Below are 24836 nucleotides of genomic sequence, written 5' to 3'. Positions count from 1 at the left end.
CATGGTCGCACAGATATGGTCTCCTGTGGTCACTAAAGATTCACCCACATTTAAGGAAATGTAGGGCTACACAAACCCACCTGCTGCTTCTGCCACGGCGGAGGGAAACCCCGTCCTCCCTCGATGGGGACTGGGACTGGAGCATCAGTGAGGTTCCCAGAGACAGAAAGTAGCAGCAGCAGCTGTCAGTTTGACCTCTGGATTTCATACTGGGAGTCTGAGTAGAGGAGAGGAAACACCACCCCCCCTCCAGAAAGTGGGTGAGTTATCGCTGTAGTGAGTGCTGGGACTTTGGGATCGCTGTTCACACACCCCCAAATCTGTCAGGATTTCACCTTTGCACAGGATAGCACGATGTTTAATAACCTTTAGAAACGCTCTGAAACTGTGGGAATAATATTTGCTTGTGCACATGGTACAAAATGCCCCGCCAAGAAAATACACCAAGTCTAATTGTAAAATTGCTGAATTATGTAATTGCAGTTCAAAAAATAGGCATCCTGATTTGGATCGGGCCATTTGTGAGGGGGGAAAAAGGGAGGAAAATCATTTGTGGCAGTCTTCTTGTCATTTACTGACCCTGTTTACGAGCTGCTGCAGCACCCAGCTGCTCCAGCTGGGTGTTTTCAGAACAGAGCAGACCCATAAATTTGTTGAAACACATCTGAGCCCTCCCAATAAACACAAGAACACTGGTGTGACGTTTTCAGCCTGGAGCTGCGATCGATGCAGTTTTTTTGACTCAACTTTTCACATTATAATCAATTTAGATCCTGTATTAGATTAAATGCAACACAAATCCTCTATGAAATACACTGTATGGCTGGTTACTTTCACTAACGTAAAACCGACGTCGTACCACAAAAACCCCTCAGTGACCATAACGGATATGTTTAAACTAAGGCAACTATCTCTTTTTTAGGGTCATTATAGATGAATATTCTTGTTTTTGTAATTACCGCGACGTCATTTGTGTTTGTGGCGCGCGCGCTCCGTCGCAGCTCGTGCTCGCAGAGGGACGTCATTTAAAAAGTCGCGCGCCGTCCTCACGCCTCTTCAGATGTTCCTTCCTGAGAGGAGCGGAGGTGCTGGTTCTGTTCGGCAACATGCAGCTTCTAATCGGAACCATGCAGCTCTTATTGGCTCTCGTGCTCCAGGTCGCACCTGCGCAGGTAAATCTGGGTTTTTAAATAATCGCACGCCCTTTTCTGTGAAGCCACAGCCATTATTGAGATTTGTTTTAGGAGTCCCGAAAGCTGACTTAGCATTATTATCACATGATATTATTTGAATTCATGTGCAATAATTTAAAAGCATAAAGTGACGAAAGAATTGATGATTCCTCAAACTGATGCGGAACAGGACCCAACTGGCGCATTAATAATTGTTGCCCCCAGAATCGGAATTGCAGTGAGCATCAATGTTTTTAAACGATCACTTCTGATCAGCAGTGATTAGGTTTTGTGGATTAAAGCCAACCATACTTCCACTTCTACTGTAAATGTAAAATGACGTGTAAAGAGGAACTGAGGTCATTCTCTTGAAGAGCAGAAACTGATGAGATCACCAAAATAAGGACAATAACAACAGGGATACGCTTTAGACCTTAGTACCAAACTCAGGGAGACAGAGTATCTCTTTTATCCTAATATTACAGATATTAGTTTAAATGGACTCCAACACACTGAGAAGTCAGTCCCTCACTAAAAAATCCCTGAACCCTTTATGAAGTGGTCCAGTACCACCTATAGAGGGGATGCTAGTATTATTCTGAGGTTTTTTTTATTTACTGTAGAACCCTGCACGTTTGAGTACAGTCCTGCCTGTTTGACCAAACATAAAAGCCCTTCTTGGTTAAACTGTTGCCCTTTGGAGCGTTTGGTTTTCTCACATCGCATCAGTGTTGGCAGAACATAGGGATGCAGCAGAGAGGTGAGGAGCAACAAAGACACTGTTGAGTTTCAGAAACAGAGGAGAGCCAAGATCAATCTAGCACTTGTGTTTCTCTTCAGTTTGATGCTCACAAATCTGGACTGGGAGTATGTGAGAACATGACTGGATTCACGCTGAGTCCTGAACCATGCCTTTGTTTAAACCGTCTTTATTGTGTGTAAATCTCCCACGAGTGAAGATGACGGCTACTCTTCGCTGTTATTCTTTTCAGACTTTGAGGGGGTTTGCTTTCTTGTCATAATAAAACATTCTAGGGTTACGGTAGATGGGGCTGCTGGTGGCTCCTCTCGTCGATTTTTGCTGATTTGCACAGCGGTGCACCAGAGAAACCATGCTGCATCTTTGTTGCTCTGGGTTCGGGGGCTTTTCCTCTGATTGGCGGACTGAGTGTCAATGTAATGAACACCAAACTGGCTATGACTGCACAGGAATCGGTGTGTGAATGGGCTGTGAAACCTTTTGAAATACCCACTTTTGCCACAAGATGGCAGAGTTACCGCTGATTTCTTCTATGGACTTATACTTTTATAATTACCAACTTTAAATGTAAGTGGCTGTTTAATATCTATATTTTCACCTTTTTAAAGATTTCATATCCACCAGAAAAGGGTCCCACAAAAGGTAGGCACTCTGTTTGGCTTTATCACACCAAAAGCTATTCTCCTGCTCGCGCTATTTTAAAGCCTTAAGATTGAACTTGTCACGTAGTAATGACATTCCAAGAGGTGTGGGCAAAGAGCATGTGTCAGCCCATGGAGCAGCTGGTGGATGTAGAGCAAGAGTACCCTGGAGAAGTGGAATATACCTACATGCCTGCTTGTGTCCCACTTAAGAGATGCTCTGGTTGCTGTGGAGATGAGTATCTGGAGTGCCAGGCGACACTTGAAAGCAACATCACTCTGCAGGTGTGGCTGCATCTCTGATCAGACCGGATTTGTGAACTTCCTTCACACCTTTGGGGTTAAAGATAAACATTCAGTTTTCACTTTTCCTCCCCTATCAGGTGATAAGAATTCAGCAGGCATCCATGAACTATGTGGAGATCACATTTGTAGAGCATCAAAGATGTGAATGCGGGTGAATCACAGATTCTTTCTATTGCAGCCTAAAGTAATTTTTAAAAAAAGCTAATTTTCAATTGTTTTTCATCCCAGATTAAAGATCCATAAGAAATCCATCAATAATAAAAGGTCAGTCAGTCGATTTGCTCTTTCTGTCTAAGACCTGAATGCATCGGCGAACATCCTCAGTGCACTTTGCTCTTCCTCCACTGCAGCAGTGACTCTGTCAAGAACAAACTTCGTCGGATGAAGCACAAGAAGGCAGCAGACGGCTGCGGGAAGTAAGAAATGGATTAGCTCAAAGACACACACACACACACACACACACACAGAAACACACAGAAACACACAGAAACACACAGAAACACACCATTTTCTAATGTTGTAACCTCTACTGCTGCATTCAGGATGGTTTCGTATTCAGCAGCACTTTAATCCACCGGCCATTTTGTGGCATAAATGAGTGTTTCTGTGGGTTTTATCTAATGACAGCAAGTGTGGAAATATTCTCAGGAAAGGAGGATGAGTTAAAAAAGAAATAGAAATGATGTGACCCAAACAGAAGTCAAGCCAAAGACTCCACAGATGTTTCACATCTGAATCAGCCTGAGTCCATATCGGTGCAGATAAATGTGCAACTGGCCACATGAGACTGACCAGAGATCAGACAGAGGCTGAGTATACTAGCGCCATCATTCTGTATTCACGCGGGGGCTTTTGCTTTTGCTATTATGGTCAAATATGTTTATCTTTATGCCTTATGCCTTTATTTTAGCTGAAGGAAACTGCACTGAAGCTAAACTTCAGAGTAAATATATGAGAAAAAAACCCAGAAGTATCTGAAATAATTATCCACTAGTGCAAGAAACAAATAGTAATACTACATATTTCCCAGCATTCATCACCACGTGTCTGTATATGATATGGGAGGTACATTTTTGGCCTTGCTTATATAGTTTCATGGTAGTCATGGACACACTCTAAGACTGGTCAGACCGGTCGCTCGATGGCAGCTGAACAGCTGAACTGCGCCTGTGATCTGGTGTCTGGGAACCCAGGAGACGGTGGTGCAGCTTCACCGCAGAGGCACCGAGCATGGCTGTTTTCATTTCCACCCCTATGTCTGAGGCTTTGACAGCAAATGGAGCCTTTAGAATTAACCCCGCTGGGCCGTGCCAGTTCAGACACAGAAGCTGCAACTGCGATCCAGATGCAAGACAAAGTGACAAACCTGGTTCAGGGTCTCTTTAGCCCAACACCGGACCTGCTGGTGGCCCAGCGACGGTTTCGGATCCTGTGTGGCCACGTTGGCCCGTGCTGATTACCTCACGTTGGTTCAAACCCCTTTTCCATTCCGACTTTAGTGGTTTGGAGAACACACATTTGCCACAATGATCATTTCTCTCATCACATCTGGGTGCCCTGAATTATGTGGCGGCGTTAGTGAAAATAAACTGCACTGCACTGCAGTTTCATATGAGACCAGATGGAGTAATGATCCACTTCAAAGATGTCACAGTGGCTTATTTCTGTGGCTGTTTAGAGTTAGTCATGAGGGACATGTTGCCTTTTCACGCACAGAGATTCACTTGTACGTGACCTCTGACCTCATATTTATACAGCCATATTTTTACAGACACACCTGAGGGTTGTGATGATATTCACGATCTTTTTTTAAGTGCAGCAGGTCAGAAAGCCTTACAGACGTGTGCTTTATGTACTTTAACCAATTTTTAATGGTTTAAATTGTGCATTTCAACCAGCCCTGTAAAATTGCCTCTAGCTGCGTTGCCATTCTTAGCAAAAATAGCAGCGTTTACTGACAAATTGCTATGAGCTCCCTCAGGTGTGAATATGAATAAATGTGTTTTTCCTCTGTTTACCCACAATTCTGTTGCTGGAGAAGCAAATCTCACTGGAAAACTGAGCAGAAGTTCATTAATAATGGATAATCCATATGCAATCATTAACACCCAACGTGCTGAATCATCCAGATCGTCCACCGTGATGTTCGGTTGTATTAATCTTCAATAATCAGTGCTTGCAGACGGTGATGCCAGACTGGTTGTGATTTCTGTCTTCTCAGGTGCCAGTTGTCACAAAACAAGATTAATCTGCACTGAGATGGATTCCTCTTTATCATTGTTTATCCAGCACATTTATCGAACATTCATTTTTGTCCACAACCTTTTTTTTAAAAACTTTTTTGTTTATTTGCCATTGAATAATAATACCTGCAGTGTTTTTTTAAAAATATGAAGACAGCAACATCAATGTTTATTTTACAAAAAAAGCTAATTTCTTTCATGCAAGAGGCTTAAAATAGACACGATATTCACCAGCCAGAAGGTGTACAGACAATGATGTGACTGTTTACTGATTAACTGTCAGATCAACAGTCAAACTGAGGCTGCGCCATTGAGGACTCTGCAGAGCGACTATAATGCCATAAAAGCTCATTGTCTGAGGGTGTGTGTGTCTATGGAATCATTAAGCTACTACATATATCTGGGTTTTATGCTGTAACAAAATAAAATTTAATCCAAACAAGAACTCCTGTGTTGTCTGAAGCTCTTCTCAATGCACCTGCCTCTGTATTAAACACCAAGGGTTATTGTTTCTGTTGCTGTTGACATGTTCCTAACCTTTCAGAGGGTGGGAGAGGATGCAGGGGTGGTTTTGGTTACCGTTGCTCAGCACATTTCTCTTAACATGATGATGGGGGGGCGTCCAACATCACATTTCTCATTTTAAATAGACTTGAATCCCTATTGTTTCGCTAATCTAAAGTCGATTTGGCTGCCTTTTATGCCTGGGCCTGTTGTTCTGCAGACGGATATCAGCAATAAGGGTCATTTGTTCAAGGGAAGCGTGTCTCCACGTGAGAACACGCTGTTCTGCAGGACCGTGTCGAGTAGACTTAAACATGCGGCAGAGAGAGAGAGAAAAGGGGGCCAAGATAGGTTATGTAATACACCAGAACATCACAGTCGAAACTTGGCGTCACTGCTTTCCCCGACATGCCTGTACTGTACTACACCTCCTGGATGCACGGTGGCGAACACAATGTCCTCAACTTGCCACACATTCACCCGCGGTCACGTTTTTCAGCTGCTGGCTCCTCCGGCCAATCAGAAGCCGCGAACGCCACCAGGTGGGCCGGCCTTTTGTGCGCGGACCGTGACGTCTACGCTCCTCTGGCCAAAGCCACGCCCCGACTACCAAACATGGTAGGGTGTCTGTAACGAATATCCTGTCCTTTGCCTGTTTTATTTGGCGTCGTAGGTAGACCGGTGAGCACCCCTCGGTCCCCCAGCTAATGTTGCGCGTTATCGGACGGTGGGAACAGACAAACAGCGGCGGCCGACGGTTACTGGCAACTTCCTTTCCTATGTGACCGAGCCACCAAGGGAGGGGCAGCGAGTCTCGTGTATTGTATCGTGGAACATCGAGTTCTCGGAATGTAGTTGTAGGCACACGCTTTGGACCAGTTCATACGAGCAGCCCCGATACAGCTGCGTAGTCGAGTCCTGCAGCTCCGCAGCGTCGTCGGATCACCGCCCAGCTCGAAGTAAGTTGAAAAGATTTGGTTTTTCTGTTTCTGTTTCTGTTGTCAAGTTAACGTCAGCGAAGTTTAATGCCAAGTTATTCATTCATGAAGGTTCAGTTGCTCATTTCGTTATTGGCATTTAAAAACACTGAGATCATCAAAATCCAAATTGCCTCTCTAGGTCTTCCTGATAGTTTAAGATAACTTCATATCATCTAGCATCATTTATTGCCAGGTGATGTCTGAAATATGTGTTTTTCATTGTTTAATATTATTGATTTCATATGCAGAATGTCTGACGTGAGTTGTTTTTGGACAATAGTGCAGCTTATCCCGGCACCTGAATATTTAGCTCGAAGCGACGGATGTGGCTAAATATGCGTGTAAAACTTAAGTTTACAGCAGCGATTAGGACCCGCTTTGTCCAAGATCACCTTGTCTAAACAATTGTCAGTTGTATTAAGTATTTTTCTTTCTGTATGAATGTGAAAATCCCTTATCTGCTCTTAGAGGGGCGAGTCCACTAGCTAGCTTCTGTTTTGACACATAGCACCTAAAGCTAGCTGCAAAAACCCGTCTAGACTGAAAACCCAGGCAAAGTGCTCAGTCTAGACTGAGCACTTTGCCTGGGTTTTAGAAGCAACTGCATCCTTGTGTACAGAGTGGTGAAAGGGGCGGTGAGTGGTTACAATGTCTGTAATGTTGCAACGTTTTTTCATTTAATGACCAGCCCCTTGGTTTGCTCTGAGAGGAAGGACAGTGTCTGTCCAGCAGGAGACGAGACGAGATGAGCACCAAGAGAAAAGCCGAGAGTCATTCAAGGACAGTGAGCAGACCACGGATCATGAAGTCCGGGGGCTCTCAAGTGGAATCAGAGAGAGACTCAGGATTTTCAGGTTTGGAAGGATCCAGTAGCATTTAAGAGTTCTAATGCAGAAACCCGTCATTTAACGGCCAAATTTCTTTTCTAGATGCCAGCTCGGAGCATATGAGCACGATGGACACCACCGACGCTGAGGACTCGCCCCGCCCATCTGTCAAGCAAGGTCTGCAGGCTTCAAGTTCTGGCCAGCCGTCTCAGCTCACTGTGGTGGGGGGCTCCTACTCCAACATGTCCCCCATGATCATAATGAACAACGTCCTCCTCAAACAGGTACGTGGACGGTGCCCAGCAATACCTTTATTCTGTAGCAGACGTCTAACTGTGGACGGAGGTCCTACAAGGAAAAGATATCCCCCAATTTTATTTTGGGTTTTTGCATTGGAATCTTTCACGTCAAGAATGTTTTGCTGCTCCCACCTAAAAAGATGACCTTTGACCTCTGACATAGCAGAGAGAATTTGCTGACTAGCAGCAATCCTGCAGCAGGAAAAGCCTGAAGTCACTTGTGCCTCTTTTACAAGCTACAAGCCCTTTATTTACTTTGGTGATTACCTCAGAGGTAAATTCACTACTCTTGAGGCTAGAAAGTGTCAAAAAGCTAAAGTATAAATAGGCCGACTGGCATTTAAGGAGCTGGAACCTGTAAATAATTTGCTTTAATCTCAATGACTTCTAAATTACTTATTTATATCATGTGTTGTTTGCTGATCTCTGATTCCCTGGAGAGGTGAAGAGGAGGTCGTAATCCGATTAGAATGGAATATTTTTATTGATGACTATGAGGTTTATGACGCACGTGTGTCTACGGTGGGTGCATGTGACATTAAGTGGTCTGTGGGGCTCCATCACCACCAGCCCTGATGATTAGTCGCGCACGCCTGCGCATTTTCTGGGTCACGCTGAAGCTCTCACTGGCAGCTGATCATCAGAAAAGAGGCAATTCTTGTGTCTGATGTCAAATGATTTAAAAGCATGATTTTTAAAAAAAAAAACAACCCAAAATTTCTTATTTTTTTCTGCAGCCTGGGGACAATCCTCCTGCCCTCAAACCCTGGGGGTTCAGCCCCACCGTGGAGGTGGTCCAGCCTGTGGTCCAGCAGCCTCAGGTGGTCTTTCTCCAGCCTGTAGTGTCTCGTCGAGCTTCCTCGGCCTCCAAAGAGGTCTCGTCCAGACACAGGCGGCCCAAAAATTACCTTCCGATCCTGAAGTCCTATCCTAAGATCGCTCCACACCCCGGGGATGGCTCCAGCTCCTCGGGGAGAGGAACCGCGTCCTCGTCCTCTTCCACCTCCTCCTCTTCCTCTGGGTCAGAGAAGGGCAGCAGTCCGTCCTGCCAGAGAGACAAGCAGCAGAAAGGTAGCGGCAGTGCCAGCAGCCTCAGCCCCTCCGCTCCTGCTGTTCCGTCGAGTCCCCACCCAGCTGAAGCCGACAGCGGCAGCGCCTCTGTCAGAGAGAAGCCTTCATCACCCGTCAGCCAGGCACAGTTGATCAGCTCCTCGGCGTCGCCCCCCACCTCTGTCGCCAAGAGCCTCCCTGTCCCCTGGGGGGACGCCCAGGAGGACACACAGGTGCCACCTGATCCCAGCGAGAGCAGCGCTGACATAAAGAGGAAGCGCTTCTGCAACACGTACAATATCCTGAGCAAGTCCGGCCTGTTAGACATCGCTCTCCGAACCAAAGAGCTCCACAGGCAGAACCGCCGCACCCAGACTGACCTGGAGCAGCTGAAGGAGCACACCGACCTCTTCCTTCAGGCTCTGTACAGCGGCGACGCCAGCATCTGCATCAAGCTGCAGGCCCGTCTCCAGGAAGAAGGTGGGGAGAGGGCTGCTCAGGCCCTCTCCAAGACGGATAAGAGCTAGACCAGGGCCAGGGGGTAATCCTTTACACCCAGACGGGGGAAGACCCACCAGGGTGGGGGTTGGAGAGACAGATGGAGCATAAATAACGTGCTCCACAGAACACACCCACACCCAGACCGCCTCACGCAGACGCTGCTGTGACCTACATTTTGGCTGCCGGCTGCTTTCGGGCCCCGACGCACCATCGCCTCCAAGAACTCGGTGCAGACGAAGACTTTCTGTTGCCTCTTCTATTTAGAAATTGCACATATCCTGATGAGAGCAGGTGGTCTGCTGACCACCAGTAATGAGCAACGTGCACATATGTTCTGCACCTGCTGGAGGAGACGCTCCAGTCAGTTGGAGGTTGATAGGTTTTTACCACGATAGCGTCCAGATACTTCTGCGAGCTTAAAAGCGGCCGCACCAATGGTGCGTCAGGAATCTGACAAGGCTGGGGGAATACACAATATTCCATCTTTATAGATGCTTAAAAAACCCACAAATCATCAAGAATTTATAAAAAGATGTTTGATTAGTGAGATATTTTCTGTATTCAAAGCACAATAGAAGGCCAGAACACACTTGTTTGACGTGTCGAGTGGTCCACAGTGTTGATTTCATCTGAAACGAAGGAGGACTCAGTAGTTGACTCATCCTAAGGTGCCAGTTCCTTTAGCATTCCTTGTCTTTAGTATTTCTCCTGCATCCTGTTTCAGGCGTCACCCTGATATCAGCGTTGGCGAGGGGCATAAGGAAAAGCTCCAAGGCGGCTCCTCGGCTGCTGCCTCGCAGGACTGGATGGGAAAGATTTGGCTCAGGCCGTCGGCGTTCCCGTCGTGTTGATGGCAGCTGTAAACGCGGCAGCGGAAAACCAAACTGACAATTAGACGCTAACATCCAAGCATAATTAGCGCTTCCTGCAAATTCAAGCATTTTCAATGCCGACTCGCGTGTGACTTCTCCTTTTGGACTTTTTGTAACATTGCGGTTATCAGTTTAGGGAAATAATTTATTTTGCTGCCTTTTTTTCAGCATTTTTGGTAAGAACTTGTTAAGCATTATCAGTAGTTTGGATGTGTTTTTGAATCATGGCCTTAGTATCCACACCGAGGGTGTTGCATTTGCACTAGAAATTGACCTGAAGCAAAATTCAACGGCAGCTATCGTAGCTCATTTTTGAGGCGCATTTTTTTTTTCAACCTGTAATATAAGCACACCTCCAGCTACCCTCGTTCTCCAGATCTGCATTAATCTGTGCTATAAGAGAAAATTAAATAAAAGCATAGTTGCTCCTGAGGAACGTCTTTGATAAGGGATCCGTTTATCTACGTCTTAGCTCGTGTACAATAAAGGTTACACGCGAGGGTTGTGTATTTGTGATAAAGCTGTGTTTGTGTTTTAAAGATGCATGTTTTTCAGAGGCCATAGTGATGATTTAAGATCTGCCAGGTGACGCAGCTGTTGGCGTCCGATGTCTTTAGGACGTCAGTTTGCGTGGGCAGAAAAATGGCATTTGTGCTGTTAACACTGTAATAGAGTAGCCATTTTTATATCTCTAGTGTCCTTAATGAAGGCCTTATTAAGACACTGGATTATCTTTTTTTTGCCTTAAAACAAATACCAACAGAGCAGTTAAATACAGATGTTTACATCTGGATGCTGTAAAATTGCTTTATTAAACTGGCTGGCAGCAGGAGCAGAGTTTTTGCTTGTTTTTTTGTTTTTTTTCAATCATCGGCTCACAGTAATCAGAATTCTGGCCTGTTTACACCGATCCACCCAGCTGTGGTTGGATAATAGGTTAATTTATTAAATCTTTGTTTCTGATGCCACTTTCATGTTTGTTTAAGTGATTTTTAGCGATCGTGTGATCGCGATTGTGTTTCCCGACCGCAAATTTTTGTTTAAGGAACTCAAGTCATCTGGGTTTATCGTGTGTTGGCAGCTCTTGTCTCTGCATTTCGGTCTCCATTTTTTTGTGAATATTCTGAAATTTTTGTGTATTTAATTGCAATTTCTCTTTGGCGCACCAGCAGCAGTGATTGAATAGTGGAATGCTTTTTGTCATTGTAAATGCCATCAAAACTTGCCATAGTGAACTCTCATGTCCTTTGTACCTAAACAGGGGCTCTGTAATAAATCCTGATATTTCTGAAAGACAAATCAATGAAAAATTGATTTGATTTGGAAAAATAAATAAAATGAGGGAAAAAGCTCATGTGTGTCTTCAAGGCCTTTTTTTGTACATTTATGTGAAAGACTGGTCTAATAAATGTCATTCCAAAGAAAATTAGTCTCATTTGACTGATGACCTAATGTGCTCCATTTATTTATAGATTTTCTTTTTCTTTTTAGATTATTTACCTAAAGTTTAGGTTTCTTGGACCATAAACCGTTTGCAAATACTCAAAAGTCTTGTGCTCTGGATAACAGCTCTGGATAATTCAAGTTATGTTGGAAATTACTGTAGATTATAAAAAGCACACTCCTAAACGTTTCCAATTTTTTTTTAACTCGATTGAGCGCTCCGTCCAGATGGGCTAACGCTCGATTCCATTTCCCTCCGCTAGATGGCGACATATACGTTGCATAATGCCGCCATATACGGAAGTGCTCCGCGTTTGTTCCCTCAGAGACTCCGTAGAGATTACCTGCTACTCTGTTTTGGGACAATTTTTCTTTATTTTGCGGTGGTTTGTATTTTCAAAAGATGCCAGGTAAATCTATTAGTTTAATATTTAGAGGTAAGGTGTGGAAATGGCTATATATGCAGGGTTAGGTAGAGACCAGGCTTTGTCATCGCGAAGCTACTATCTGTCTGTTAGCACCGGTAGCTAGTTAATGAACTGCTACCTTGCTAGCTAAGTTAACAACGCAGCTTTCTTTACATCTGTTCCCTAAGAAAACAATAATATACTGATTCAGCCTTGTTGTTTTAGCTACAATTAGTTATTATGACCGTGTATGTTGTTCTCCCGGTCTTCAATTAACACAAGTTTAACATCTGACTAGCAAAGATGGAAGGTTTGTATATTAAGACGTTTTCTCTCGTTTTACAGTAGATTGTGTGACGGTTTTGACCAAAAGATGACAAACTACACCCTATGACGGACAGAAAATCCCAGATTTAGCAGGTCATAATCAAGGTAAATGTTTTATTGAATTGATTAAAACGAGTCCAGTGACATTTGGGTACCTTTTGTACACTGAAGACCATCACTATGCTGTTCTACAGGTTCTGCAAAGGGTGACCCATGCTTTCTGATGAGCTTGACTCCAAGCCAGAGGTAATATGTTTCCACTGCAAGGAACAAATAAAGGATCTCATTGCCAGCCCCTTGTTGCATTACAATGTTAATTCTTTTCAGCTGCTGGTGCAGTTTGTACAGAACGCATCCATCCCGTTGGTGCAGGGTCTGGAGGACTCTGATTGCAAACACTCCTGCCTGCCTCTGCTGACGCCAGCAGACAGCTCGCTGTGCAGCCCGCTGGAGCTCACAGGTCAGCATCGGTGTAAAACGCCATCTCGGTTTTTATCCGATTGTGTGTAAGTAGGCATTATAGCTCCCATTTTGAGCGCACGATCCAGAAAAGGCAGATAAAAACCGCGATTTTTACCAAGTTTTTCTTTAACGTATAAGCAGCAGATGCAACATTCATCACAGCAGACACTCCAATGTTAGTGATGGCCCAGATTGGAGTGAGAGTGCACAGCGTGGGTGAAGGAAACACGCTGTGTTCCTGTAGGTGCTAATACATGACCAAACGCCTCATCGCTCCTCTATTTCAGTATCAGTCTGAAGAGACATTGTTGTCACTGTGTAACTATAATGCTTATCTGCTCTTATTTATGCACCAGGCAGCAGCACACCCACTTGCTGCCCTGTAGTGCAGCTTTGGAGGTCCATTATGCAACTTTTAAAGTTTTATAATTATACTGTAATTGTTGTTTTTCCACATATTAGACTCTTATGGGGTGTTTTTAATCTGAAATGTAAATGGACCATCTAGGGATGGTGGAAGAACGTGTACGGGTGGACCGTGCGCTGCCCCTGCAGAGCACTACAGCCCATCTCCTGATTCCTCGCAGTGCTGACTCAAGACGAAAACTCACACTCAGTTTTTCACACTCAGATGGAGGCCTGAGTCATGAGCCTGAGAATTCTCACTCCCTCTCAGACTTCGGTGGTCTGTCAGAACGTAGCCCGTTAGTGGTCCAGACGCACGCCCCTCCGCGGGTCACAGCCAGCCCCTCGCCCATCCTGCATGACCTGCAGCAGTCAGACAGCGCTTCCTACGTCCTTCTGAACCTCGCCAAAGGTAAAGAGGATAAAATAAAGCAGCTTTTCAGTACTGCTCTCCTCCATGACTGGGTTTCGTCTGAACGAATGAAATGATTTTTGTGATGGTGTGAAGACCAATATTAACACCCCAAAATACTCCTTTTTCTGTGCTGTGCTGTTCTTTTCTGAGTGCATCGTCTCAGGCTGTAATGTGAAAACTTTTATATTGATTTCTGTCCTGCCCTGTTCTTTTCTTGCCTCTCAGGCATCACTGCCTCGTCGGAGTCGCTCATCTTCGCCACAGACGGCGCCGGAGAAGACGACGATGAGGGGGTGTCTTCGGGGGACTACGGGATAGATGGCAGCGCCCCCTGGTACCTGCGGGTACAGGAGCTGGCTCACGACAGCCTCATCGCCGCCACACGGGCGCAGCTCGCCAGAGACGCCAAAGCCAGTCAGGACGCCAGAGCTGCCAGCGTCAGTAACGGTAAAGCAGCACATTTCTGAGATGGCATCGGCTGATCTGTGAGCACCTGATATCAGGGGCGGAAATGAAGAACGAAGGCAGCGATTAGATGAAAAGGTGCTTTTAATCGGCACTGACTGAATCCATCTTGATCTCGCCGCATCATAATCTCTCCATCAAAGTGAATCTGGGATCTGTCGATAAGACTTCAGTCGAGTCAGCAAATGGAGTTTGATGTGCAACACGGAGGAGAGGCAGACAGAACAGGCCTGGACCCGGATGAGAGCCGTGACTGGGAATGCTATCCCGGCTTCTTTACTGGTTAAAACCACCTCTTACCTCATAGCTCGCCTGGTCAAAATGAGTACTTTCATCTTTTTTTCCCCACTCACTTTATCGCAACGCGTCCATCTGAAATCCCCGACCGCCGCTGCTCTACCGCAGTGCGTCTGGCGTCGCAGCCCGCTTCTCTCCACAGGCCGCTCGATACCCGTGACACGCATGGAAGGAGCCGTGGCTTCCAGCAGCATCTCTGATCTTTGAACTTCTGAATTGCAGCCAGAGGTCTTGGTGAGAAAAGGGGATGAGGGAGCGCCGGCTTTCATTTCTGGAGTTTGTTCAGGAAGTTCACCTTAAAGGCCGACTCGATGGACGAGCCCTCGCTTCCTCAAAACACAGATTTCCTGGTTCACAAACAGAAAAGGGGAGATTTAGCATTCGGGGAAAATGATGGAGCCTTTTTAGCGACTTGAGCCAAAGGAAATGCACAATTTTTCCCTCGCAATAATTCATTTCCTGGTTGCGCACTATGACCTTTTGAATTTCTTCATTAATTCTTCACCTCAGGACAGTTGTAATTGGATAAACTATTCTAATGATCAGAGGTAAAAGGCTCACTCTGGAGCCGGACAAAAATGAGATAAAATGTTTTGCACGTACTGTAATAAACATTAATGTTTTCCAGCTGATAGGTCAGCAGCAGAGGGCTTGAAATAACCATTAAATAAAATGTTTGCAGCAGACTGGCTCTCACTGTGGGAATAAAACTCCATTATCTGATCCTGTGTAATAGCTTGACCTCCCACCAGCTTGCATTAGATTACTTTCTTTCAGCGGTGGGCCATCAGCTAAAGGTGCATTACTGCTGGCGAGCCTCACGCTAAATTGGCCCTGTTTAAGGGATTTCGAAGGAAGTCCGAGCGCGTGTAAAGGGGAGGCGACCGCCGCGAGCTTCGGGGTGTTTTCTGTAGTTGAGCTGCAGGTCTCAGCGGAGACGCGATGTTTATCCCGTGCGCGGCCCAGACTCCGGAGGGTGGCTCTCTGCCACTCGTGTAATTGTTTTCTGCACAACCTGTCTCACTTTTCCTTCTCTGGTTGCCTAGGTGATCACACACATAACCCGACCGGAGATGGAGACCGGGCGCCTCAGAGCGGCCGCCCGCTCCCCAAGCAGATCCTGCGCTGCTCGTTTGAGGGCTGCTGCAGGACGTTCACCTGGCCGGCTCATCTCAAGTATCACCTCAAGACGCACAGGTACCCGCTCGCTCGCACGCACGGCAACCGCGTCGGACACCTTTCCGCCTCCGATGATTGACATTGTGTTACCTTTCACACCTACACAAGAGCTTTGGCCTCTGACATCTGTGAATGTCCTGCTTGAAGTCTCTATACATCAATCCAGCAGACGCCAACTTTTCCTTGTTGGGTTCTCTCGTCTCCAAGGAACGACCGGATGTTCAGGTGCGGCGCCGAGGGCTGCGGGAAGAGCTTCTACGTGCTGCAGAGGCTCCAGGTTCACATGCGCACGCACAACGGCGACAAGCCGTTCATCTGCAAGGAGAAGAACTGTGGCAAAAGGTTCACCACCGCCGGAAACTTGAAAAATCACCAACGGACGCACACGGGTACGTAAAAGCCGCTGGAAGCGATAGCAGACTAGGAGCCATTTTGGCTCTGCTGGTTTTAGTGCTTCCTCGGTGCAGAAGGGGCTGCAGACGTGACGACTCAGCAGCGCTGGCTCGTCCATTTCACCGTTGCAATAGATTGCAGCGGTTATAATTTATTTAGCGTGTCTTTAAGAGCTTGTTGGCCTGTCTGCGGAGCCGAAGCGCCCTACTATAGTTTATACCCCATTCGTGTGTCTCAAACCCACTTTTTAAAGGGTGAAATACTGAGTTCCTCATTGTAGTGCATCAAAGTAGGTCAGTCTTCACTATCAGCGGCACTTATGCCGCCGAAATCACTTTCAACCTTCTGCAATAATGAGCTTTCTTCTCTGAGTCTTTGTTTATTGAGGTTCAGTGAGTCGATGGTGGGTGTCTGCTTCCAGGAGAGAAGCCCTTCTTGTGTGAAGCAGATGGTTGTGGGCGATCCTTCGCCGAGTATTCCAGTCTACGGAAACATATGCTCGTACATTCTGGTGAGTGAGAGTTTACAGCTGTTTTTCTGAGCCCAGCGCCTGTTTTTCTTTTCTTTTTTGTTTTGTTTTAAGCGGCGGTGTGCTGCTGTTGCTAGTTTATCAGCATGCTTTGAGTCAATGTGCTCAGTTACTCTGCATCGCTGACGTGCACCTCCCAGGTGAGAAGCCTCATCACTGCGGAATCTGCGGGAAGACGTTCTCCCAGTCAGGCAGCAGGAACGTCCACATGAGGAAGAGACATGGCGAGGAGGGGCTCGCTAGCGACAGCAAAGAAACAGGTGCTTCTTATCACACACTCGCTGCGCTCGGCGGATATGTTAATCCTGGGATTATGTAGCTTGGAGCGCCCATACATTTTAAAATGCGTGCAGCGATGGCGCCGCTTTAAGTAACTTTCAGGAACATTTTCTGTATAATTAACATGCTCCATTATCGCTGATGCTGTTGCACTCCGGGCTGCCTTTCTGCACGTATGTGTGAAAAAGCCGAAACAGCACATTTGGGTTGCAGAAAGGAGCCTCCCGGGCACTTTGGGTTGAGGTCCGAGTCGCTGAAGAGGCACGTGATCGCCAAATTAGAGTGACACAATTATTCAGTCACATCTGCGGACCTTTTTACCCACATCTCAGAGGAGGAGCAGCGGATGAGTAAATTCCGCTGTGGGAAATGCATTTCTGCTTCTCCTGTCAGCATCCATTTCAGCTCCACTACTCACTGAGCAATTTGCATTCCGACATATGGCCCGATGGTGCGAAGTCCACCAAATGAGTCCTTTCTCTGTGGGGGCAAAAATGAGAGCAGACAGACATCCCCTCCCCCCCGTCACGTTGTCAGTGGGGTTTGCAGCTGAATCACCACAGAGGAAACGCCGCCGCTGCTCTAATTATAAACATATTTATTGAGGTCAGTCTCCCCAAAGATGCTGGTCTTTTGTAACAGGAAGATGCTGCTTCATGTCACAGGGTTCGTTTGTTATTTACCCCAGATGCAGTTACTGTGTTGGAATAGAAAACAGGCTAATAAGGATGTAATCTCCGTAGCTCCTGGATAAAGTTGTGTGTGTTTGGGCACCGACAGGAGAGGCGCTGACACAGAGCAGCCTGCTGGAGGCCGACGGTGAAAACATGACGACAGCGGTGGAGCCCATGGACCTTCACCATGCCATGCTGAGATCACCAGGTAGTGTTTGCACATACCGGGCACTTATGCTGCCGTCGGCTCCCATTTTAATGAGCCATAACTACACCGTTAGTGTCTCTGATGTTAGCGCTCATTTGGAGACGAAACAGTAAACAGCAATCAGGCTCTGGACTTCCTGTTGTTACGACCAGGCGTGTTTTTGGTTAAAATTCACGTCTCCCTCCAGGCGCTGCAGACTCAGTGGTCGTTCTCTCTCAACCAGACGAGCTGGTGACCATGACGACCGAAGGCCACGGATACGGAGAAGATGTGGTGGCTCTGCTGTAGACGGTCGTCACGATAAACGTCACCAACGGCCCGTTTCCACGGAGCTACGCTGATCGTTCAGTGGACAGATGATCAGATTTGTAATTAAATACACCAACTCTTTCTTCCCTGTAGATATTTGTATTTAAAGAACAGCAATGGTTTTATTTTAAGAACGCTGAGACTGTTTTTACAAAATCTCATCCTGCTTTTAAAACAAACTCTCGTAGAGGCACCGAGACAGGTTTCTGAAAATATAATACATAAACAGCACTGTTGTGTGGCATCTTTGTAAACGAGAGTCAAATGACACGAGGAGTGTTTATTTGCCATGTACCAGACACGTGTAATACCCCGTTATCAACTAAACACTTGACATTAAAAACTGCTAACGTGCTGTCATCACAGTGCTGCATGTTTACACTGGTCCTCAGCACAACCAGGAAAACAAGCAGACTTTGAATCTATCAAGATCGTCGAGGCCCAATCTGCATATTCAGAGTGTTTCTCCTCATTTACATCTTTATAATTTTAAACACAAACTGCTTTAATAATTACCCCCCGGAAAAAAAAAATCTCTGCTTAAGGAAAAATGTGGATCTGGACATTAGATAAGGTTGTTATTTATTGTTGTGAGCAGTCGCTACTTTCACCTCAGCGGATATTCAGGTTGTAAAAATGGTCCAATATGGCACCTAAAGCCCAGCTCGACTCCACGTTGTTCACCTTCTTGCTCAACTAGATGGAGGAAAAAAACAATATTATAATGCTATAGTCTGACACGTATTCATCTGCAGAGCTGAAACGGCCGTACCTGTAGCACCGTGCTCTCCTTGAAGCCAAAGCCATCCTTGAGCAGACAAGTGATGTAGGTCATGTCCATGCACAGAAAAGGAAAGGCGGGCGGGCGCTTGGTGGTCTTACTGCACGCTACAGCGGGAGAAAGAGGGTCTGGTGAGGGTGCGATGTGATAATCACGTCTGCTTTGTTCTGCTGAGAGTTGGTGGGCAGGTTTTATTAGCAGCTGCTAAGATGCACTCTGCGTCTGGAGTGCAGTGATTTCTCCTCCATCTCACCCTCTTTAGCTTTCTTCTTAAAGTCCCTGACCTGCAGCCTCCCTCCATGGACATCACCTATAAAACAGAGTCATGCTCGTCATCTTTAAGGTGCTACGTCAGTCGTGGCAGCACCGTACGCTAACCGCTAACAACACCCGGTGGCCCAGGTGGCAATTTCCCAAACAACTGCAGACCTATAGCTCAGCCAAATCCACTGAGACAGGTGCAGATGAGTCACCCCCCCCCCCTCTGACAGTGGAATGGGTAATAACCCCCAGCTGGGGCTGTAATTACGTAAGAGGTGTGTGTACTAACCGATAAGGCCGGCATCCACTGCTACATCATAGTAATAGGAGAATGCGTAGAAAACGGTGTTGTCTTCCAGCTCAAACGGCTGGTGAATAATCCCCTTCACCGCCTTCAGTACTTCCTGATAACAAGTCTTATATCCAGTATAACCTGGAGGGGGGAAAAAAGAGTGGTATAAATTATGCTTCTTGTGATGCTGTGAACAACATAATGAAACGATGCATAATTCAATATTTTAATGAGCGCTTTTCGCGCTCGCAGAGGTGAACTTTGGTATTTACATTCCAAGAAATCAACAATACAGAGGTGGCTGGTTTCTGTGCTCTTAGAGGGTGCAGCGTTTCTTTACACAACGAAAGAGATGTTTTCAGGGTCGCATCTGTTTAAAATTAAACAATTGGATCAGAGACGTTTGACCTTTGCTGGAGCCGATATGTGCATTAAATTAGGTTTAAACTATTCCAGCAGAGTCGTTAAGAATAAATCCTTTTTCTTTACCATCGGGGTCACCGCTCACTTGATAGGTCAGGCCCCCGAAGCTCCATTCACCCCTGAATTTCTTTGGCAGGCAGGAACTCCTGAACACTCGCCACTCCAAACCTGCCGTGAGGGACACAGGCGTGATTGAACCCTGCACAGCTTCACCCTCGATCACTCTGATCTAACTCAGGAACCCACCGACACAACTTCCTGTAACAAACATCTTTCACTTTACGCAGCATCTTTTAACAACGCGGCGCCATCTGACTTGTGGTTGTGTCTCCGCTTAGGAAATGCACAATTAAGCAGACAGCAAAGTTGCACGCTGCCCTCGTGCACGGTACCTTCAGCATCCAGAGCTCCCAGCACGGCCAGTCGAGCTACCATCTGCCCGTTTCCAAGATAACTGCAGGAAGCCAAAACATTTTAAAATAAACATATTAAACAAGTCACCGGAAGAGATTTGATGCAACTAAAATATACACATATATATTTTTACCTGTGACTATATAATTCAAATGTCCTGTTGAGGGCGTCAAACCTGGCAATGTAATCTGCTCCGGGAACATCTTCAATGGTTTTCTACAGTGGGACATGAAGGCCATTGTTAGTCAAGCATCAGAATCATCGATGCTGCGTCACCAGCTCGCTTCAGTCTCTCCGTCGACGGCACTGAGCGTATGAGAATCCTCAAAAGGAAAAATGGCCTTTAAGAACAACAGTTTCTGTCTGCAAAAGTGTTTCTGAGTGAATGTAAACAGATTCTGCGGCGGCCACTCAGACGTGCAGAGACGGCGGCTCGGAATCAGCCAATTTTCTCACTATTGGTCTCGTTTATTGTTCTGAGAGCATCAATATGAAATAAAAAGTTTCATAAGCGGCCAGTGACTTTAATATTTCATGCCTTCGATGAACAGTTGGAGACGGTCGCTCCTGCTTGAATGTTTTTCCCAGCAGAACATAAACTGCAAACAGATTTTTACAGCAGCAAAAAAAAAAAAGTGGTTCAACATTTTTTTTCTCCTTGCAACACGAGTTAATTTTAGCACTTGGTGAAGATCTTAATTGGTCCCGAAATATCTGAACACTCCAACGAACCTTCAGTTTTGGCAGGAATGTTATCTGTGTGGATCCTCCTCCCAGATCCAAGATTCCAACTGTGCTCTTGGTTTCCTTCCTCAGGTGACCTAAAAAGATTTTCTACTTTAATCCAGCAGCCACAACAAAGAGACACCCTCATTTTAGAACTAAAATCCTATTTATGCACAGAAGTTACATAAAGCCTGAGTCTAATCCAAATGAATGCTGGCAAAGCCTAGAAAATACAGAATATTGAGTGTGTGCAGCGCTCACCTGTCAGAAAGTTCATGGTTATCCAGGCCAGGATGCCTACATTTAGAGGATTAGGAAAGACAGACGCACAACAAGGAAAAGTGAACAGTCATTTCAGAGGATCATCTCAGAAAAGCTGACATCGGCTTTTCACTAAAATTATACAGGCTGACATCCATGAACACGTGTAAACACGCAGGCCACAATTCTAAAAAGGTAGGTGTGGTGCATGATTACATGCATGATGTAAATACAGCCTCTATGTTTGCCTGTCAAAGAAAAAGAAATACTAAAAGGTGAAGAGAGGACGAGAGGATCTGCGGAGCGAACCCGCCACGGAATCGGCAAATTTGATCGTCATAGGGGTGAAAACGGCGGGCAGACGTTACCTTCCTTTGTGCCGTTCATTATGCTGACGCTGTTGTCTGGGACAAAAAACGGAGACTCATCAAACACGTGTTGTACCTGTGGGAGCAAAAGAAGCAGGGACAAGAGAGAGAGAAGTGAAAGAAGCTGCAGAGCAATGGCGTTAATGTGATCTACTGTAATGGTGGCTCATCCGGGGGGCCCGCAAATCAAAGGGATTAATTAATTCCCTCGGGGGCTTAATGAAGTATCACTTACTGTATTTTCCAAGATGCCCTGGGGCCATCCATTAGGATCTAATCCCCTCTACTAGACCTTTCCCAACTAAGTTCACACCACTCTGCCACCCGCTGCAGGTCTGAAAATGTCCCCGCCTGGATGAGAGGACTGGCATCACTTTGAAAGTGCCAGACAACGTCTCATCTAACAACTCCCAGAGCTCCCAGTGGGAAAATCTAATCTTCCTCGTTCCGGTGTTTTACCTGGTCGAGGAGAGCCTGGGCTTTTCCTGCCGGCAGCAGCCGGAGCCCCGCTGTGGCTCTGAGCAGCACCGGCGTCCTCTTCCACTCCAGACGGGGGACGGCGTTCTTGGCCACCTTCAGCATCGTCCTCACCGTCTGTGCTGCCTTTGAAAACACACAACTGCAGTGTGAGCTGGGAGGATCATACACACGCAAACACACAACCAAAAGTCCAGCTTGATGAGGACTGAACGATTGAAACACCTGTGTTGGTGTGATGTACGTCTGTGTACCTGTAGGTGTGTTTGTGCTCACTGGATACTGGATAAACAGGCAGATTTGCATCTATATTTATAATTCTGTGTGATTTGAGCTGGAAATCATATTAGTTAAAAAGCCACTGGAAATGCTTTTTCATCACCGGGCTGCCTGACGTCTCCACTGTTGTTTTATTTATGATTCCCAGGAATCGAGTGTGTAAATATCAATAAACCCGTGTGCAGCAGATGCGTGAAAATGAAAACTCTTTTCAATGGGTCTCCGTGCTGTTAAATATAAACAAATCTGTCATCTGATTCATGCTCACGTCTCTCATTTCTTTGCTTGTCAACCTTGTCAAGTGTGGGCTGGTTTTCTTTTTGTATAGCAGAACAGTTACAGCTGATTGCATCACCACAATAAATATCAGAAAAAGAGCATTTGATTGATGTACCATTGTGCAAGTAGGTTTTTATAAGTTCTATTATGCAATAGATGGGAGGTAATTTATATTCCTAATTTACATTGCCTGCCAGAGTTTCTACTTTCTTAGCTACATATAGGTGACCTTTACTTTTAACCTTTCTCAGGATGCAATTCATGAACGTGCATGGTAATGAACTGCAGGTGAACTGTGGGCACATTTATCCCTCCTGTCTACTGTAATCTTCAATGACATTAAACGCGCGGGGAGACTCCTGCCGAGGTTTTCCAAGCGTGACGCGCTCAATGGAATCGATCAGGCCCGACAATGAACTCACCATTTCAGGGATGTCGACGTAAGCCGACAAACCAGGCTTCGTGGAATAGAACATCTCATTGTCCAAAACTGGCAGCTCCTCTAAAAAAAACAGAAAATCCGCCCACATCAAACAAGCCGTCGCCGTTAAGGGATTTAAGATGCCTAAATCGTCTTAGCATACATACGTGGAATACATCTGCATGGTTAAAATGAGGCCTGTTGACTTGAATCTGACTAAATAGGATTATTACTTTAAAAGTTAATGCAGTCAAGTGTAACAAATGCACACTCAAGCAGAAATATGTCCCGACAGAACTGGGATTGCAGATTATTACTCAGCGATTTGCGGCGGAAATAAGTCAATCGCAGGTCCTGACATTGTAGCAGGAGGAGCACGTGATTTAAGACGATGCAGAGCTCTGCTGAGGCCTTACCCGAGTCGGTGTGGATGAAGGTGAAGACGTGGATGCGCGTCCCCGTGCTGCCCGCATCGAACATCACCGCATAGAAGATGTGGCTGTAGTTCGCCGGACGGCTGAGGCTGGGGAGGACGGTCCTGGAGCTGCTGGACAGATCCAGGAGAGAGTTGATAACCTGGGCCTGGCTGAAGCCTGCAACAGTGTGCAGAACCAGGAGAAGAGGAGTCCAGTCTGACAGCTTCATCTTCAGTCTGGGGAAGATTAAAAGGAAAGCAAATCTTCTAATGATGCTATTAAATAATTAAGAAATGGTGAAGGGGGGAAAAAGCAGCGCAGACTGTGCTGATTAACAACAGGTTGTGTTGTAGCATGTCAACCAGCAGACGCTTCTGGGGTGGTTCACTTATTTGAACACACCCTCAGACTTGCCAACCAACCAGACACACATCCCAAAATCAACCTCTCTGCCTGCTGAGTCAACAGCCACGGTGTGCAGACATTACAATTTCATCCTGTCACACTGTAAGAGAGTTTGATCCGACAATGTAAATGTTGAGTAAAGTTCAAACAATATTTATCACCAAAAGATACACAAGAAGGATCACATGATGATAATTCATAACAATGTTGAATAATGGTATATTTTTTAAAGTGCTGTAGGTTTTAACATCTGTCTAAATTTATTGTAAATTGACTGACTGGAAACAACCAAGAAGTCTCATTGATTAACGGATGTCTGCTATATATTTAAGCTAAATGGTGAAAACTGAGCAGGTCTCACTTTGCTGGCTGGCAATTCATTTATCTTATATATGCTGTAGAAGAAAGGTGAATAAACTGCCTCGGGCGTTATTAAGTTTGACTGAAAACAGGTTTGATATTCCTACAGCACACATTTGTGGAGAAATGTTGCCTTTTAAGCTGATTTAAATTGGGGGTTTGAAATAAAGACTATTCTGGTTCACTTTTGAATACTTGTTAAATCTCAATAGGAAAACATGTCATTTTTCGTGTTTAGGGAAAATTTGAAATGCCTATTTTTAAAATGAGCGCCAAGTATTGGCTTTATTACGTTTTCCCTCAAAACGTTTGTTCAGGTCTCATGAAAGCACAAACATAATTTCCATTGGCGACAGCTAGCTTAGAATGTAAAGGAAAATGCTAACCAACACAGGTGTACATTAGAAAAGCATCAACGATTCAGTGATCTTTTCTGGTGTTTTTTGTTCACCAAACCGAAAACCTGTCATTAACTTAAGAACAAAAACTACTTGAGCTTACCATAATGGCAGTCAGCTCTTACTAGAGCAGAAACGTGGTGGGAGACAGCTTCCGTCAAAATAAACTCACTTCCGTCAAAATAAACTCACTTCCGCCAAAGATGAACTAACTTCCGCCAACTTGATTTTTATGTTAAATAAAGACGATGAGGCGTTTACAAAACGAAGCAGAATATGTCCGCTTTAGTGTTTACGTACATTTTTTTTCTCATGTGCTTTAATTTCA

The 24836-nt window shown here is 45.6% G+C and overlaps 4 protein-coding genes across 9 annotated transcripts; 3 read left to right on the top strand and 1 right to left on the bottom strand.

Moving 5' to 3' along the window:
• Positions 1-682: 682 nt before the first annotated feature.
• LOC101062196 (vascular endothelial growth factor A-like) lies at positions 683-5567 on the top strand. Of its 2 annotated transcripts, none has more exons than XM_029849722.1 (7): positions 683-1172; positions 2541-2574; positions 2662-2858; positions 2957-3030; positions 3108-3143; positions 3230-3328; positions 3359-5567. In XM_029849722.1, the coding sequence occupies exons 1-6, from the start codon at positions 1107-1109 to the stop codon at positions 3297-3299; spliced, it is 477 nt and encodes a 158-aa protein (XP_029705582.1). In that variant the 5' UTR covers positions 683-1106; the 3' UTR covers positions 3300-3328; positions 3359-5567. The 2 variants fall into 2 exon arrangements, with proteins under 2 accessions (XP_029705582.1, XP_003971646.2); XM_003971597.3 differs by having other exon boundaries at positions 1018-1172; positions 3230-3295; positions 5101-5567.
• A 688-nt stretch (positions 5568-6255) lies between these two features.
• Positions 6256-11581, top strand: cipcb (CLOCK-interacting pacemaker b). Its single transcript, XM_003971596.3, has 4 exons — positions 6256-6585; positions 7295-7460; positions 7536-7717; positions 8470-11581. Exons 2-4 carry the CDS (start codon positions 7352-7354, stop codon positions 9307-9309), a joined length of 1131 nt encoding a protein of 376 aa, XP_003971645.3. The 5' UTR covers positions 6256-6585; positions 7295-7351; the 3' UTR covers positions 9310-11581.
• A 303-nt stretch (positions 11582-11884) lies between these two features.
• znf410 (zinc finger protein 410) lies at positions 11885-20632 on the top strand. 4 transcript variants are annotated; one of them, XR_003891191.1, is made up of 14 exons: positions 11885-12008; positions 12351-12437; positions 12527-12578; positions 12660-12792; positions 13426-13611; positions 13840-14061; positions 15423-15573; positions 15763-15944; positions 16370-16459; positions 16618-16737; positions 17537-17638; positions 17826-18006; positions 19841-19964; positions 20043-20632. XR_003891191.1 is itself a non-coding variant. In XM_011611934.2 (12 exons), the coding sequence occupies exons 3-12, from the start codon at positions 12546-12548 to the stop codon at positions 17924-17926; spliced, it is 1284 nt and encodes a 427-aa protein (XP_011610236.1). In that variant the 5' UTR covers positions 11885-12008; positions 12351-12437; positions 12527-12545; the 3' UTR covers positions 17927-18290. The 4 variants fall into 4 exon arrangements, 2 of the variants coding, with proteins under 2 accessions (XP_011610236.1, XP_003971579.1); XR_003891192.1 differs by lacking the exon at positions 20043-20632 and having other exon boundaries at positions 19841-19972; XM_011611934.2 differs by lacking the exons at positions 19841-19964; positions 20043-20632 and having other exon boundaries at positions 17862-18290.
• Positions 18513-24704, bottom strand: LOC101061741 (ectonucleoside triphosphate diphosphohydrolase 5-like). 2 transcript variants are annotated; one of them, XM_003971595.3, is made up of 14 exons: positions 24612-24704; positions 23346-23581; positions 22931-23010; positions 21933-22076; positions 21474-21549; positions 21106-21141; positions 20851-20939; positions 20252-20334; positions 20097-20158; positions 19771-19872; positions 19279-19422; positions 18982-19038; positions 18720-18835; positions 18513-18643 (listed from the first exon to the last, which is right to left on the bottom strand). In XM_003971595.3, exons 2-14 carry the CDS (start codon positions 23572-23574, stop codon positions 18560-18562), a joined length of 1302 nt encoding a protein of 433 aa, XP_003971644.2. In that variant the 5' UTR covers positions 23575-23581; positions 24612-24704; the 3' UTR covers positions 18513-18559. The 2 variants fall into 2 exon arrangements, with proteins under 2 accessions (XP_003971644.2, XP_011610237.2); XM_011611935.2 differs by lacking the exons at positions 18513-18643; positions 18720-18835; positions 18982-19038; positions 19279-19422 and adding an exon at positions 19480-19651.
• Between the last annotated feature and the right edge of the window lie 132 nt (positions 24705-24836).

This window comes from Takifugu rubripes, chromosome 16, assembly GCF_901000725.2.
Source record: "Takifugu rubripes chromosome 16, fTakRub1.2, whole genome shotgun sequence".
NCBI lineage: Eukaryota > Metazoa > Chordata > Actinopteri > Tetraodontiformes > Tetraodontidae > Takifugu > Takifugu rubripes.
Note: the sequence above shows the minus strand (reverse complement) of the source record. Positions and strands in the feature narration are given on the sequence as shown.